Consider the following 18,485-nt stretch of genomic DNA (forward strand, 5'->3'; position numbering starts at 1 on the left):
TAAGGAGACTATAGATGCATGTAGATATAACAAGGCTGATGGGAATTCATTCAGCAGTCAAACAAAATTAATAACTATCTCCAAGGCTCCTGTTATGTACGGAACACCACTATTTCTGCCCTCCCTTGCCATCTGACGGCTCTTTTAACATCAGTTTGCTCACCGGGAATTTGAACAGCCTGAGATTTCATGAAGAACAAGTAGCTTCTTCTCAGCCCGGTCACAAAGACCCTGAAAGCACTCAGGATGCTGCACAGCACAGCTCTCATCACCATTTTGAAAGCCTCTGTGGATATTAAAAACCCCCAAACGATGCCCAAAGTGTAGCACGTATATACCATGGAGCTGGGTAACAGAATATTTTAGTGTCAGGAGAACCAATAAAGAAGAACTGCAAAAGAAATGAAAGTCTGGATTATTTCCTCTGTCACTGGTCCCTTGCATATTCCTGAAAAGCCATTTACATTGGTGCTTCTATTTCTCCTCTGGGTTTTGAGTACCTTCGGTATTGGAACTTTCAGGACTGTATCTTACATGCTCCTACAGCAGTATCCAAGGTGGGATTCAGTTTGAAAACTATGAATCTTACTATTCTGAGCCCAGAAATGTAACTGCTTTAACAAGCCATGCACCCCCAGTCATATACACACTCAGTGTAGAGGTTTGAGGGACAGGATGCTTTTTATCCCCACCAGCTGCAAAATCCCGAAGGCTTAGAAAGGGAAAGAGGAGGTGGCAAGGTAAACAGATATTCAGACCGTATCATCACCTTGAGGAAGGCCACCCCACATCCTGCACCATGACTCCACCCAGAACAACCATCAGAAGTCACCATGTTCCAGCTCCCTAAGAAACTCAGAGACCCTGCAGTCTCAGACCCCCAAAATTAACTCTCCAGCTGAGAAACAAGACTAGTTTCCATGATCTGAACGAAGAAGAGATCATGCAGACAATGTAGGGGACTTCCAACCAAAAAGGAGGACTCTGACCCAATTCTGAAAACCCAGCACTGTGAGGGGTAAGTCTGTAAGCTCTGCAGATACGCCTGGGCATAAGGCCTTGTACTGTAAGCACAAATAGATCTCATGACAACAGTGGGCCAGTTACAGTAATAAATCTTTTCTTATTAGAAAAAGATCCTCAGAAAGATTAATTACAACACATACCAAGTCCAGGGAATACCCACTGTTCAGCTTCTCTGGTTCATTCCAAGGTCAAGTGAAAACAGACTTAAGGCAGTCCGCACCGGTTTAGGACATGACTTGCAATCTTTGAATGAACCAGTACCTGCACTAAGGGAAACCTACACAATCCATCGGGGGAAACTGCCATCATAGCCTGCACACCAAGAAAGGCTGAATAAGACAGACCTCATATCAATAAATGGTTCTTACTCACTGGGAGGTCAGTGAAGAGGTTGATGAACACTACCAGCCTGATTACTGAAGGTCAAGATGATTGAAACTAGTCCTTACTCTGAAATTCTGGAATTACTGCAGGTAGCCTGAATCTGTGAATTAAGACAATTCAAGAGTCTCAAGACCAGTATTAGGCACGATCTCCTTTTCCTCTAAGACAATAGGAAGTAGCTGCCTTATGACCCCTTCCCCTAGGATGAGTGAAAATAGGTTCTACAGCTGCAGGGAAAGACCTCTTGTCAAAGCAGCACCTCAGAAAAAAAGAACAGTTAATGATGTGAGCACATGGACACATACGAGACCAGACATGGGAGCAAGAGAGTCCAATACCCAACCTAGACGTCAAAAGGTGGAGGAGTCATAGGAGGTGCAGAAATTGGAAGGAGGAGATGGAAGTAGGGCATGCTCAAGCCTTACGCAGATTCAGAAAATCAAAATACATTGAAATTGAGTATGTGCAGCCCATACAACCGAAACAGAGTAATACTCTCTCTGAAGAAAATCTGTTGCAGGACCTGGAACTTCAGACAGATTCAAATACAACGCCCTATGGTTTAAGGTATGCTATACTTCTGTTTCTCAAAGAAGAGACATCAGTTACCAAAATTACCTTTTTTGGCATACAGTATGTTAGCTATAAATGTTAAAAACCCCAAAACTATGCTCAAAAGTAATAATTTCTAATGCATAATAAAACAGAATTGGAAAAGAAGTATTTTAATAGTACCTGAACAATATAAATCAGACTGAAGACTGAAAATAATTTTGATACAGGTAACCAAAGCCATGTAGTAAACTCTATAATCAAAGCACAACAGCCACAAAAGAAGATTCCCTCACTCTTTTAAATTGAATTATATCACTTCATGTCTGATATTGCATCTTTTTCACTATCACCTACTTCACTAGAACAGGGCATTCATGAAAAAAATTGTCTTTTACAGACTCTAACTTACACTGTACCTTTACTTGTTTAGTTATATTCATTAGACACAGATTTATATACCTAGTTTAACTATTACTGTTATCTATATATAGTTTGCCTGTGTAAAGCCATAATATAATAGGGTCAAAGTCAATTCATGTATTACTGGCTTTCAACTGCATGTAAAAGGAAAGATCAACTATTGTTCCATAGCTGAATTGCACTTTAAGAGCTATCCATAACACCTTCTAATACCTGCCTCCAAAGCCAAGACCATCACTATTATCAAAACAGCTTGGAGACTAGCTTCAAAAAGCTAGTCAGCTTCTTAGTATCAGAAAACCTGAACTCCTCTTTGGAAACCACATATTTTGAATTATTAAAAATGTAAGTTCCGTACACCATAGGAATAAAAATCTGTGTGAAGACGACGCATATTTTTCAATGCCAAACTGGAAGGCAGAAAGTAATGACAGGGTCACATCCTACAGCAAAGAGCTATCAAGCCTCTTGCGAAAGACATGGGGCAGATTTATTTCTTTTTTGGGCAAATTCAATAGGAAAAACAGAAGCTGCATGGGGCAGAGAAATTAAGCCAGAGGATGAATTTCACTACATTACGTGCTTCACACTAATATTCTGTGTGGATTCTTCTACGCTGTGATGTAATGCTACAAGGTATTTCACAGAAACATTGGCATAACTCTCTGTGTGGCTCAACTGTGACCTGTATATAAAGGGAACTAATTACACTGGTTTACAGTCTTCACCAAAAAAGTGTGCGAAATACATACCACAACTCCACAAACCAGATCCACATACACTAACTGGTGAAGTGAGAAAGAGGATCAAGCAGCAACATCAATACCTTAAGCAAAAATTGCCAAACAATTTGCAACACCACGATAAAGCCCACATTGCATTAAGTGCATCCTTACACAAAAGTTCAGGCTTCCTCCGCTTTTAAAGCAGACACAGTTCTAAGTACTCATACAAGGAGTGTACAGTGTCCTATGTGCTATAAACTCACATTATAGCTTACTGAACATCCACTTTCCTTTATAGGCAAATCCTAAGTAATTCCCGACCTTTTATTCTTGTTAAGCCCTGTCATACCTCCTACTGCCTTTTTTTTTTTTGTCTTCCGTGAAATTTGGGAATAAATTCCAACGCCCTCTTACTATGGGCTACTGGCCACAACATGTTTGTATTTTTGTCGTCCTCCTCCTCCCCTCGCTCTTGGTTTGATGGCTCAATTTTGTATGTCAACTCATTTTATTTTCTGAATTTCCAGCACAGTGTTTTTTCTTCATTCACCCTTCCCCTTCCTACTCTGTGTCTTCCCCTCATCTATTGCCAGCAGATTCCTGGTGCTTCTGGTGACACATTTACATGAATACTTTTCCTTACCAACACTGCCAACTGACTGCCTGTTGCCACAGAATCTGCAGGGAGCAGCAACCTGCAGCAGCTTCCAGAACAGAAGAAATAGCAAAAATATTACTAGGAAAGAAAGAGAGAGGAAGAAAACGCAAATTCACTCATCATGAGAGATTAGCAATAACCCTTCCTTAGATGACCCAGTGTTTGAAGCAACTCTAAAGAAAGGTAGAAAAGTATGGATTGTGGGGTTTAAACTCCCTGGGTAATTTGCAACTGTAGGGTAGACAACAGTTCGGGGGAAAATGATGGCTATGGATAAAAGATGGTTGGAAGTTTGCTTATTAGGGTTGGGGTTTTTTTGTTTAAATCCAGGTCAGAATAATGTCGTAGGCAACTCACAAAATATATCTATTCTGTATGGAGGGAATAAAATGTTACAATACATGACCTACTTGTTAAACCCAAGGCACATGGCAAGCATCACTATATTTGTACATTCTACTTTACAAACTTTTATATTGTCAAATTGTTGAAACAGGGAATATTGCCCATTTTCCAGTGTCTTGGCAGATGAAACATCAAAGAAAGCAGCTAAAGCATGCCTAAATGGATAACTGCATTTCATCTAGAAGACACTAGCTTACCTTTAGAACGTTGGCTATGGTGGCAATCTGAATTAGAGGGAACGTGCAAGGAACTCCATGCATCTAACACAGAAACTCTTCTTTTTTTCCCCCCAGAACCAACTGTGGCTTTGAGGGAAATAATGAGAATTTTGAGAATGTATTGCTGGTGAAGCTATACCAACATTAGTCCCAAAACAGTATGAAACTTGCTCTCCTTACAGAAACAGTAACCACCTGGAGCTCTGTCAGAGCAAAGTGGACTTGGACAGTGATTCCAGTGGAACCTGAGAAAAACAGATGGCTGTATGATGTTAATTCTGCAGCTTGAGAGCAAAAGAGGAAAAAGAAAGAATGAAAATGCTTGGGTTAACATTAAACTCAGATTGCCATTGCTGCTCTGCCTTAAAGGCAAAAAAATGCCCATACCAGTGGAGACTACAGGGAGGAATACTCTATCCAGCTAACTACCATAATTATCAGTTTACGCCTGAGATTAGCTTGTGCTAAACATCCTCGGATAGAAGGGATTTTCAAACAATACATGTTTATGACACAGTGCTCCATCAAGTAGAAAAGGTAATTTGCCCATCTTGGGCTATTTGGAGTTTGAATCCTGTGTCTACATAAATTACTCTTTAACTTTGTGATTGGCAGGGGAATAAAGCTCTCTATGTTCTACCATAGAGTGTATATAAAAATAAAATGTATTTATTTTTAGTATTTGGCTCTAGATGGAAGTGTGAAGTTAAAAATATCTTCAGGAAAAAGGTTGAAAGAAGTTTAGGATGCAAGATAATCTTAGAACAGCAAACTTGGGTCTCCACTGAGAACCACCCCTGCCGTGGGCAGTAAGATCCAACCATCACCCAACTCTACTCACCCGTACAGCAGTACATGACAACACAGGGCATATGTCTGATCCACACAGAGCTTTCAAAGAAAATCTAGCATCAGGCAGACACACACTTATAGACATGAAAACCAACAGCTTAGCAGGGCTTCAAAATGGCACATATGTGAAACATCACTTCCCAGATACACCGTATGCATAGTACATCTTTAAATACTGACATGACAATTGAGCAGTCAGGGCTTTGTGAGACATTTCAAATCGGTGGTATAGCCCTTGCTCTCTTAGCTTCTCCCACCACTCTGGCCATACAGTCCCCTCCTAGTGTCAGCCAAGTGGTGAGGGTATATTTGGCTTCATTTGGTGCTCCTCTCACCATGCTAGAAGCTATAGCTCCTCTTGTTTTTAAAGGTGGGACAAAGAAAGGGCATGCATCACAAAGAACGCTGCCAGGAACCGTCATGGTGACAAAGGCTAACATTCAGGAAAAAACAAGCTTTTGCTTTCTTGAAAACAAGTACTACGAAAATATTCTTGCTATCCATCACATGTTCTTGCTTAAAGCACACTACTGATATAAACCAACCTTGGAATATCTGACATATCTTGACCCACAGTGCAACATCCCTGCCCTGGAAAACGATGCAAGCAACTATTCTACCACAAAGAAGTCATCATCACCTTGTTGGCTACATAACGCCATAGCAATTGATCTCTTACAAGACCTATGTGTTATAAACATCAGCAGAAACTTGAGAAACCAGAACTTCTTGTATTTCCATCTCCCCTAGACTCAGTACGGTATTTACTGTAGCTCAGTGAAGACCTGCAATACCATTTTAGTGAGGATACCGAGACTAAGAATTGTTTTTGTTCCAATTTGGCACAGAATGCAAAACATTTTGAAATCCTGCACAAGCAGAAAGAATTGTTCTCCACGTAATTCTGAGACAGCCCAATTTATGAGAACAGTCTACAACCAAAGCAGAGTTCAAGAGCCAACGCCACATTTCCTGAAGCTGTGAGAGCTACCACAGTGACACAATGGCACGTCAACCACCGCCCCTCCCTGCCCACAGGACCCCATGATGCACAGTGACTGCTGAAGTCCACCAAGTACATTCTTCATTGCTGACATCTACCTCTGCTATTAATATAGTGGGGCTGGTTTGGGTTTTGCTTTGCAGTTTGTGTTCTGTTGTGGTGTTTTGGTTTTTTGGTGTTTTGTTTTTGTTTTGGGGTTTTTTTGTCAAGGCAAGGCCCTCTGAATCATCAGAACTAGAAAGGGAAGAAAAGCCAATGCGGGGTGAGAAAGTAGAGGAAAGAAGGAATGTACCGTTCACAGACTACTCTCTGTCAGTGTCCAGGCTTGTTACAGAGGTAGCTCTGAAGCAAACTTCACAGACAGGTGAGCAGAAGAAGGAAACTGCTTTTGACAAATAGATGTACATACCATGCACTTTTTTTTGCTCCTTCCAAACAGAACTGTTTAAGTACTTTTTCCAACTGAGTACAAAACCTCAAGTCAAACATTTCCAAAACAGCAGCACAGTATAGTTTTCAATGAAAATTAACAAATGCAAAAAATGCAACATTTCTTCAGACACCTTAAATTCCTGAACCCTCTGGATAAAACCAACATTTCCTTCTTTCATTCTCTGAAGTGACATCAATGTTCTGCTAACTCTGTCTTCCTTAATAGCTATGCTTGCTTTCATAGACATTCTAGTTTTATACCACCTACAGCATGTTTTCCACACATGTACCTCTTTTCATCAAATACAACTTATTGTTAATCCTACCCACTACTTGTGGACAGTACAAGAGGATAAAGAAAGACTAACTTCAATACTCTACTGCAGAAATGACATTTATGTAAAATATGTATAAATCTGGAACTCAATACATGTGAGAAAAGATTGTTCTAGCTAACAAGTACTCTAATCAGCAGTTAATTATTTGTGTGTGCATATAGAAATATAAACCCACTGCATATCTATCTATATATTCTCATGTGTTACATACACCTACACATATATTTTACACATTTGCTTCATCAACAGAACGGCTATTCAGAATGCCATTATGGAAAATATTTGTAACAAATCTTTTCTTCAGACCTGCTCCTTCCATCTTCTTGGCACTGAAGGCTGGAAAACTTCGTCTTGATATGTTAAAGTTTGCATGAATAGCAAACCAGAGAATTCAAGTTCAACTTCTAATTTAAAAAACAAGTTATGTTCAGCTTTTTGTGTATTAAATCTGAATACGTTCCACAGAGATAGGGCTAACACTGCAATGTCAATTATTGCCAAACTGAAGTCATGCTCAAAAACTAAACATCTACAGAGTCTACCGAAAGTGAGAGACTGCACTGCATTGAAAAACAGGTATTAATTTGTTAATAAGAAGTTAACAACATAATGTCCTTAGAAAACAGCATCTGAGCACACACTCATTACAGTGTATTTAAACAAACACAAAATTTGGCCTTAAATCTTAATAGCCCTACATCTAAGTGTAGCTTAACACTGTCTTGAAACAAAACTAGGGTAATACATAATACAGAGAATAACTTACATATTCATTGCCTGAACGATATATATAATTTTGTAGCAGGTTACAGTAAAATGCACTAGATCTCTGTAGAAGAGCATTTCTTTCCTACAAACATTAAAGTAGCCTCTGAGCTCCACCACAACACATAAACACATACTTTTTTATAGCAGAAGAAAACAAAAACAATTATATGTAATTTCTAAAAATTACTCGCCACCAAACTGAAAAGGGAAATGAGTTTCGTGTGCACAATCATACTAGTGAAATAATCATTACTTAATATCCAGGTAACTTACAGATTAGTTGTCCAGCCTGCAAGATCTCCGCTGTCCATAATAAGGTGATTTCCATCCAGGAGCCCGGGGGGGCTACTAGAGAAGGCAGGTGTCGGAGACTGGGAAGAAAGAGAATCCATGCTCCCAGTTGGGGTGTCTTCTCTGGGAGAGCTGTGACTGTCAGCTAGAAAAGAGAGCACAAGTCAGAAGGATACTAAAAGACTCTTCTCGTGAGCCAAAGATGGCTGCTTGGAAACAATGTCCTGAAATATATACAAGAAGAAACCTTACTGTCCCATCTTCACAGGATATTTTGAAGGACAAGCAATCCCCCCAAAAGGTACTATTGCACAATTTCCCCCCACCAGGCTATCTTCAAAACGCAACGTATTCCCAGTTCCCTTTTCATCATGTGTTTTATGTGCTTGAAATGCTAGATTTTGGGTGGTTATTTTTAGACAAATGCATCACGTCAGATAACAGAATAGTTTAGGCTGTACACATTTGCATATCTCTAAAGTCTCTAAAAATAATTTAATACACATTCGAGGAAATGATTGCTCTCAAGTACCATAAGCACAATCCTATCAAACATGAAACAATGAAAAATAGATATGTGAGAATAAGCAGGAGATCTCTAACACACACATAATGCCCAAGAATGTTACTTTTATTACTCTTTTTTAAAGGTGTTACTTTTAATAGAACTCATTGTAATCTGGTCTGCTATTCACTTTCATAGGCTACTCTTCGAATATCACTCATGAGGCAACACATTCAGATATGACTGCTTAAGAAAATATTAAAGGAACACTATATTCCTATCCCATCGACAGCAAGAAAAAGTTACCAACGTGACACAGCATTCACTGCAAACCATGCTGACACATCTAGCTATACACGACATTCTTCACTGAAAATCTAACCTTTACCCACATAACTTTTGCCTTTCAATTTTTTTATTTTTTATTTAAACATCAGCTGTACATTTCATAAATTCTAAAGGAGGTGTAAGAAATGAGGATGATTGCAAACATTAAAGTGTCCAGCGAAGCTAAGCCCAGAGTCTCAAATGGGGCCTGTGGCTGTTTTCAGAATATTAATATTAAACAGAAATAAGGGTCAATTCCAACCACACTTTACAAGGCTCCCTGCACCCTTTCCTTTCCTCCTTTGTCCATCCTACTCCCACTGGCACTCACGAACATGGCCCACAGCCCTGCTAAATAACAACACCACAAAAGTCCCTCTAGAGTGGATTAGATACCGCTGACCCCACAGTCTTAGTAAGAGAGTTCTGTTCCTTCAGGGCCAAAAGCTTTGGGGAGAAAACTGAACCACCAAGTCCTAACTCAGCACCACAATAATACGATCAGAAGTTGTTAATATATTGTGCTTGCTTGACACGCTGTATCTCCTATATACAGTACTATACAAGACAAAGTCCAGTACAATATTGCTTTCTAATTTTAAATTAATTAGTGTCTGCGCAGTGAACAACTGAACTTAATTCTGTTCCATCAAGCTAAGCAGTACTGTTTCAATAATAAATGAAAGACATCATTTTTTACTTAATTAAAAATGCAACAACAATGAAACGTGGACAATGAAAAGCCATCTTCACTGGATAAAATCCTTCTCACAACTTTATTACTGCCTCAACCAGTTCAATTCCTTCTGCTTGAAAAGCAGCAACCTAACAGAGCACTGGCCCGCTTCCCCACCCATCCCGTCCTCAGCCCCTGCCAGCAACTCTCAGAGAACAACTTCCCTAGAGAGTAAAATGACACACAACTGAAAACACTGAAATGATAAAAGTGATCATCTGGAAATTTCTCCCTAAGGCAGCTGCTAATTTAAGGATCTAAATTAGCCCATAGTAATAAAGTATGATAAACTCCGAGAAGGAGAACGTTAACCTGAGAAAGTGAGTCATTCGTACTCCAGCCCAATCCTGCTCACCCCGGCCACGATGCTGACGCTCACGTTTACATGACATGACATGAGAACCGTAGGAGTGTCAGGTAAAAACTAATTAATTACAACTCATTTGCAGACATATGTGTCACAATGATAAAGATCTGAGAGATTAGACAGTAATACCACAATTCCACTTTATAAAGAGACCAAATTCCTTAAAACTACATAGATTTAAATCCTTTTAATTCATCATAATTTCTTATCAAAGTAATAATATTAAAGCAACCCAGATTATCAAACTACATACACCGTGTTAGAAGGCCTCATGTACCTCAATCAACCACTTAACATTAGTAAAACAGCAGTAGAATGGCATATTAATCTGTTCTTTAATATTAGGAATATGACCAACCCACTGCACACCTCCCCACAGAAAGCAGAGGTTTTTCTGTTGAATCGTTTCTCAGAGCACATAGAAAAAGTAAAAAAATACTAAATGCTTCAGTCACACACAGTAGAGTCTACACTGGAAATTGCAGTATACAAATAATTTCATTTGACATTATCATAAATGAAACTGTGTGTTAGATCTTTCTTTAAATTTCACTACTTCCTTCCCGAGCCAGTGTTTTCTCACTGTCAACACTGCATCGCACTCTCAAGAATAAGATCGGGTTTTGAACACTAAAAACAAAGCAGGTACTTAAATAGGAAAACACCTGCTAAATTCTACGGGATTAAGTGAACGCTCTCTAAAAACACGTTCAAAGATACTTTACATTTCTGATGTTTCCAATTATCTATTTTTATAAAGTAAACCAATACTTTAGTCAGGAAAAGGCAACTCTGTGTAACTGCAAAAAACAGACAACTAGTGATCATCTAGCATATTTTCATGATTAAAATCAATATATGCTCAAAACCTAAGTCTTTGAAATATAGCGCCACTGCTCTAGTTTCAACAGTACAATGATTTTATCCTGTATGTCAGTGACAAAAAGTTCTGCTAACTTCAGAAATTATAGTATCTCCTGCACATGGCAGAGGCCACAGAACTGTATCTAGTTATCTCTCTATTAACCTTAATAATCTGCTTTTGATTAATACCCATCTCATGTTGGGCCAAAACTGTATCTTCCAAAGAATCTTTGTCTGAAGACATCAGCAGATGATAAAGGTAATGGAAAATCAGTTGGCTGCTAATTAACATACTCGCTGATTAATGCATGTACCTTCACTTTGCTAGGCTTTATTTTCAGGCATGACCCGTGTAATATGCCTTGCTAGTAATTACGGTATCTCTCCTATCCAGTTTCTGTAAAGAAAAGTGCTGTGTGTATTTAAATGGTCTCCTTTATAAGTTTAACACTAGATCTCTTACTGTAAGGGGTTTTGCAGTTTTGGAATCATGCACCTGCTTTATAAACCTATTACAATTTTGCAGAGTTCTTTCTGAAGAGCATACATCAGATCTGAATTTGTGATTTTTTTTGTTGTGGCCCCCCCGAGTGCCACGTTGGGTGTTAATTCCATCAGTTACTCCCACTCATCAATCCCATTTGCACATCCAAGGCTGGCATTTTTTTTGCCATGGCTTTAAATTAACATTTTATGATGAGCTGATTGTCCACTGTGACTAACAGACTCTGCCGAGTCACTGTGTTTAAGGGTGTAGACGTCCCTTCTATAGCTATGGGCTACATTTTTCCTCCAAAATCTGTAAATTTATTCAAGACAACGAAGCTTATTTTGTTTGAAAAGGTGCAGCTTAGCACATGGCCACAACTCCTATGTAACTGCCATTGTTATTATTCGCAATTCCTCCTAGCTTTGTCCCATGTGTAAATATATCCTCAATGATTTGTATTTACCTTTCTAAATACTGCTACTACATTAGCATTCCTCCAGCTTCTTCAAATTTCTTCAGCATGCTACAAGATGCTTTAAAAATTAACATTGCCAAGCCATACAACCTCATGGCCAGAGAACTTTTTTAAGACAAGTTAGATGGCTTCACATTATTCAAAGTATTCACCTTGCAACAAGCCTACCTGTGAAGATTTCTGCTTGATCCTGCTGATTACAAATCCCACATCCATTTTCATAGCTAAGTTTTTTTTAACAATTCTTTAAAACATGTAACACATATTGACTGGTAGCTATTTCCTCTTTTTTCCCCCTCTACCCTTTTCCTGTGTTTTGCTTTGTGGAGCCAGTAAAGATCCTAAGCTGCTGGAGATTAAAAAGCCTTTAAAGTTTTGACATGGTTTCTTTGTTAAAGGGTGTTTAAGGACATTGCTAAAATTGAATCAGCTTTATGGTTTTCATTTTACCTCAGAATGCAGGGCCTCCCTATATTTTTACTATTTCTCTCCTCTCACTCCTCTTTACCTTCAACATTGCTCTCCAGTGAGCAGCATTGTCAGGTTTCCCACTTGTATGAAAAGGCTGACTGCCACATTGGACTGACAGGTCCTTTCGAAGAGGAGCTCCAGAAACTTCCTATTCTTCTCTTCTACCACTTGAACTTTAATGAGCTCTTACACTATAAAATAGGAAAGATGTGATTTCTTTTAAAGTACATTTATATCATTCTTTGAGCATACAGCTTGGTGTTCTTGGGGCCTTAAATTTTCTCTCCCTAAAAATGTCAGTTCCCCTCCCTTTTCTCTTCCATTACACTCTTATCTTTGGGTGCCAAAGAGAGCCAGAACAGATGAAGGACATGAAGATTCTCAGTATCAAAGCAGTAAGCCTGTATGACACCTCACATTTTTGTCAACACTCCAGCCATCAACTCTTCACCTCTTCTTCTCTATATTTGCGGGAAGCCTCTGAGTGACCTTGGCCTTCAGCTTGACCATCTTTCTAGAGTTACCACCAAGCTCATCCTACGCAAATAGGTGTAAGATCCAATTTTACTCTCAACAGAGTTAAAACTTGTTTCACACTCACACCACCTTTTGCATACTATTTAAATTTTTTGAGTGCTCAGATCCTTTTAAACTGTCATCTAAATTACCTTCTTGCTTCACTGTTCTAATCACAACACTCATCCAAGCCTTAGAGCTTTCACTGTGCCTCTGCAACAGATACCCATGCTTTGCCTTTATGGCTGTTGATAGTTCAGACCAGTCCTATCTAGAAAATAAGATAGCTTAGGTTGATCCTAACCATTTACTGTTTGTGGCTAGCTGGTACTACTTAACATTCAGTTTCTAACCCAAATATCCTTCCTCCGCCCCTCCCCCACCGCCTTATGTCACCTTTTCTCATAATGAAAAATCCCCACAAGGTAAGAAAGTACCTATACAGACTAAGACTTACTTCATCTAGCTTCTCTCTAGTAAATACGTAACCCTCAATCCCTTTTCCCTTTTGTCTGGAAGAGCCTCTGTTAGTAAAGGCTCTCAGACCCTTCACACCAGAAATCTGAACTCAGCTTCTTCCACCTAACTGAGCATGACATGCCTCCCAGTTGCCTTTTTTTCTTCTTTTTTCCATCTGGCTAATCTAAGAATATTTTTTGTTGGCATCCAAAGTTGAAAAAACCTGAAATACTTTGGCAGTGTCAATAATCAGATCCTTACTCTACTCCAAGAATTCTAAATAAGAAAAAACATTTGTAATAAAAAACTACAAAAAACAGAGAGCTAACACTATCAGTTACTTGCTTGAGTGACAGAGTTTTCTTCCAACTTCATCTTAAGTAAACTAAAGAATTACATACTTTACTATTAAAAGAAAGACTAATCTTTAACATCAACATTACAATCAACGTCTATAGTTTCAGGGTAGCCAGAGGATGAAAACAGTTTATGAGAGTAAATGTTTCTGGAGTAAATGAGGAATATATGACAGCTTCTATTGAGATACACAGAATAAGCAGAACAGAACTGTTGTATTTTTTAAGTGCTAACTGGATACACAAATCATTGAAAAATCAGAGGATAAAAGACATGTCTTATTCTACATTGACACAGTCACACAGGTCTAACTGTAGAAAAGGGGTGAGGGGGAGATTAGAGGACAGTAAATTAAAGATGCTGCAAAATCCCTGTATTACCACCTTGAAGTCTGACATTTTCTGCATCATGAGATGGGGAAGCAGCAGCTGTGCTGCTGTGCAGCCACTCATCCTCCCCCATCAGCATCACAGCTGCATCCAGCTCTGAGATAACAAACATTCATTCACCATAAATAGCTAACTTCCCGCAATAATACAGAAGTTTAACCAAGTAGAAAGTAGGTTTGCTCTTATGTTAATTTGTGGGTATGTACTATGTTTTCATTTTAATACAAACCTCATAGCTCAAGGATAGAGAAGAAATATGAGCATCATAAATATCCTCTGCCGAGTGAGAACTTAGATCCATGTGCTATAGCTTCGGCATCCACAGAAAATAGGCATGAAAAAACATAACTGAAGATAAGTTGTCTCACGCAGTTAATAAAACAAAGTGATCCCATGATAGAAAGTACCAATCACTCCGGAAAGGATTTATGCATTCCTGGAAAGCTCAAAGTAACTCTAGCGGAGAAAGCTTTATGTGATAGTCAGAGTGATCAGAGGACTCTGCAGTCAAGAACAGCCTTTTCTAGTTGCAGGGCTGCATCCTTTGTTCACTATTTACAATACAGATTATTCTGTGGTAATCACGCCAAGCACCAGGTGAGCTCAGATATTCTTCTACTACTTCAAATTTTTAAAGCTTTCTGAATTAATGAAGCCAAGGCATCTGTTTCTGAGTAAATTAACAAACTGTGTACTTTTGTTTATCACACCACTGCAACTGGTCAACAGAACTGCTTATTACTCACCTCCAGACTGCAGAAATTGTGCTATTTAAACACCTAACTTGCCAAACTAAGGTGAAATCACATAAAAGCAAGCTAATAATGATCTATTATTTGGTTAAAAATAACCATGGAGAATGCTAAAACTAAGCAAGAGAGTTATTTCACTGTTCCTGCATAATGGGTACTTAGGAGGTCAGATTCCTGTAAACGCTCAGAAAAATAGCTTTATATTACCACATTTCATTATCAAAATTATCCATTATCCTCTTTGTGTAGCAAACCCTATACACTGCGGCACTGCCTTAGTATGCAGTTAGTTCTGACAAATTTAGACATCATAGACTCATACACCCTAAAAATCAAATAGAGCTTTCATGGAGCAAATGGACAGCAGACAGCCCACATATCCATCAGTTTCATGCTATCTTTCAAAACACATGAAGTAAGAATTAGATCTCTATGCCAGCTATTTTCTTCTCTCAGACAAAATAATTAACACAACTATTAGAGTCGACTACAGTTTTTTCCTAGATAAAAACCAACTTTGATATATTTTTCAAATATGTGCATGTACAAGCACGAGTATATCAGGCACAAAGTAGCTTTCCTGTAGGAAGATTGTTTTTCCCAACTCCACAGTGATTCATATACGTCAGAAAAAGGAGGAAGTTGCACTAGACAGAATTTGCCTCAAGACTGGCTGATGCAACTCAAGAATTGTAGCCAGAAAGGCGGGTGTCTGAGTTGGGGCTAGGAAAGGGAAAGAAATGCGCTCATCTGCAAGTTACCTGGGTGCAGGTGGGGTTTGGGGATGATGCCCTTGACCTCCTACTTTTTGATACTGTTTTATTTCTAAAAATGCAAAGTTCAATTTTAAACAAGCATCTTTCCAGACATACACCTAACCTGTAATAGCAAGCAAGTATTGCAATAAGAATCTCCCTCACTGCAGGTCTTCTCTCAAAATTCAGGTGAAATATTGCTTGGATTACTTCTTTACATAGATAAAATCCCAAAGACATGAGGACTTATAAGTAAGTCTTTTGCTGAGCAAGCTTAACTAAAACAGGTAAAGAAATCCAGTTTATTCCGCAAACTGTGGAAAACCAGTTTAAGACAGAGTCATGGATACAAGGTTGGGGTGTTCATTTATTTCACATAATTAAATTTTGAAACACAACAGAAATCAGATACAAGCATGCAGAGGGGTTCCTCTTTTGATTTGTGTATATTAAGATAACAAGAGCAGTATCTAAATTCAAAGATCAGTCATTTTTTTTAACCAGAGCTTGCTAGGCAGGAAACCACGCACGACCTCCAGCCTTACCAAGCTGGCCAGATGCCACACAGTAATTTCATGGTAGAAAAATGCAGGGATGAACTGAAGCTACTTCCTGAAAACTCTAACAATTAATGGATTCTCCCAGAGCTTTCACAGTTTTTTGGGAGCACTGAGAGTTTTGGGTTTCCTAAGTCCAGGCAACATTTACCTATGGTCCAGACCTGTATTGAAACCTACCAACAGAACAGCTCTAGTCTAATCAATGAGAACTGTGAAAAAACAAAGCAGATCAGAAAGGGGTACAATGCTATAAACAGGGCTAAACGTTCCCTAATTTAGCAGCACTTCTTAAATGGCATCAAAAGCTTCAAAGGCTATAAAAATATTCTTCCATGTATCCTTTTCTGTTGCGTTAGCAATTCAGCCACTGATCGGCTGCAAAATGCCTCTGTAATGGTCCTTCCATCCCCAGAAAGGTAAGGTATCCACAAACTCTTTTCCTGAGCTGTCAAACAGAGATAATAATACCATGCTGTTGTCTCCTCTTCTCTTGCTATTTAGCTTACTTCACTTGCAATTACTTCCCATAACTTATTGAAAGAAGAAGTTTCTTACCAATAATTCCACAGCCCACGGTGGTACCTGGACAATGACAAAAACTGACAGTTCTCACACTGTGTATGTGACAGGGCTCTCGTAAGAAAGCCACTCAAACATTTTCGGTATGTTGCTGACACTTGGCTGTGCCTCCCTCATTTTGTTCACACCTCTCCTTTTGCCATAACAGTGATTTCAGTGTAGGAATGGATGAAGCTGGATGCCTATGACTTACTAAAAAGATGACTGAAAACAAGCTAAGCAGCACTTAAGGAAGTTTTACCAGCTGTTAACTGAATGTTAACTGAACGTCCAAGGTGACGCATTTGTTGAGGAACCTCTTAATGTCCCAGCTGATGATTTAAAAGGCAGCCATTAGGAAGACAGATTTTGCTACCTCAATGTTTCCTTCCATGCCTAGATTCTTCTACCACTATTCATGCCTCTCATACTCTGGGGCTAGATGTCTGGCAAGTGCAATTTTTTTAAATTTTTTCTTTTGCTTACATATCTGGCAAGGGTTCAGAGCTGGACTCAGCTGCACTGTGGAAGGGAGGCTGTGGAGATGAATCAAGGAGGCTGTGCAGCACACAGGCAGCGCCAAACAGTGTTAATGGCCAGGCAGACAGAATAAGTGAACACACTCATCATCAGTGAATTTGCACCCATTACAAAACAACAGAAACCCACTTGCTCAGTGGGATATCCAAACTTGCCAGGCATCATGCATCTTCTTGCTTGCAGATTCCCACTAGCATGATCTCCGAGGATAATTCGCTCGGCCCTAGTCAATTAGTCTTAGATGAGACTGCAATCCTAGCCAAACTAGTCTCACCACTATTACTTCTCCATGAAATCCCCTAAGTACTTCTTCAATCTCCCTGTTGGTACAGTAAGTTGCAAGTACAGCTGGGAAGGAAAAAGGCGACAGTAATGTAATTTACCTTGCACTAAGTACAACTTTCAAAAGACGAAAACATAAAATAAAAGGGAAAAAGAAGAGCAAGTAGGACTAAGACCTCCAGAATGTAATGGAAAAACAAGAATACATTCTTTTCTGACCAAATGAAAAACAATGACAGAGTAGGAGCAAAACAGGAAAAGGAATCATATTTTCTAACTTGTGTATCAGCCTTTCAGAAAGCTCACCAGATCCCCCCTCCAAGATCTTCTCTCCTGACCTTGACACCACTGAAGGGAAGCGAGAACACCCATATGAGGAAACACCTTATTCAGTGAAATGCACACTCTCACCCATAGAAAACAGACTGAAGAGCTCAACAGCTTCAGGTCTTCATTCTGCTTATACTCATGTGTGCTGGGTGACAGCATTTACTTTCAACCAACGGAGGTTGGCCAAGGCACAGCTGGCATGTAGCAAGGATACGTCAGTGACTTCCATGCCTGGGATTAATGGCTTTTAGTATGCCAAATTGGCCTTCTTACAGCAATATGTGCCCCTGCATGTCTGTGTGCAGAAGGTAGAGAATTAAAGAGATGAAGGGTTATTACCGGAGATCAGAGATTTTTAATAATGCTAGGCCTCAAGGAAAGACTGACCCTTTATCCTGAACTCCCTATTCTTTCTTTAAATTCAGATTTTAGTTTTAAGTCTATGCAAATTCCCTTTCTCTACACCTCTGACTCCTGTTGTGTCAGTGTGCATGCACATGAAGATGTGTTTACTTTGAACATTTTACAGTCTCTAGACTTCATACACTGAAATTGGACAAGCACTAGCAATGATACTAAGGCAATTCTCACACAAACCATGAAGACTTGAGACTCACCACTTGAAGTTAGGAGATGTTTACTACATTATGACAGTTAAATTTGATTTCAGATTAACT

At 39.2% G+C, this 18,485-nt stretch overlaps 1 protein-coding gene across 5 annotated transcripts in view; it reads right to left on the minus strand.

Moving 5' to 3' along the window:
- The window catches only part of ARHGAP10 (Rho GTPase activating protein 10), a 159,946-nt gene that overhangs the window by 24,201 nt on the left and 117,260 nt on the right, over positions 1-18,485 (minus strand). For all 5 annotated transcript variants that reach the window (XR_006165645.1, XR_006165646.1, XM_042796386.1 and 2 more), the window contains one exon: positions 8,058-8,220. Coding sequence is in view for 3 of the 5 variants with exons in the window: in XM_042796386.1 (XP_042652320.1) it covers positions 8,058-8,220 (163 nt within the window). In the remaining 2 variants the exon portion in view is untranslated. The remainder of the gene's footprint in view (positions 1-8,057; positions 8,221-18,485) is intronic.

This window comes from Tyto alba, unplaced genomic scaffold, assembly GCF_018691265.1.
Source record: "Tyto alba isolate M040663 unplaced genomic scaffold, T.alba_DEE_v4.0 Super-Scaffold_23, whole genome shotgun sequence".
In the NCBI taxonomy this organism is placed as follows: domain Eukaryota; kingdom Metazoa; phylum Chordata; class Aves; order Strigiformes; family Tytonidae; genus Tyto; species Tyto alba.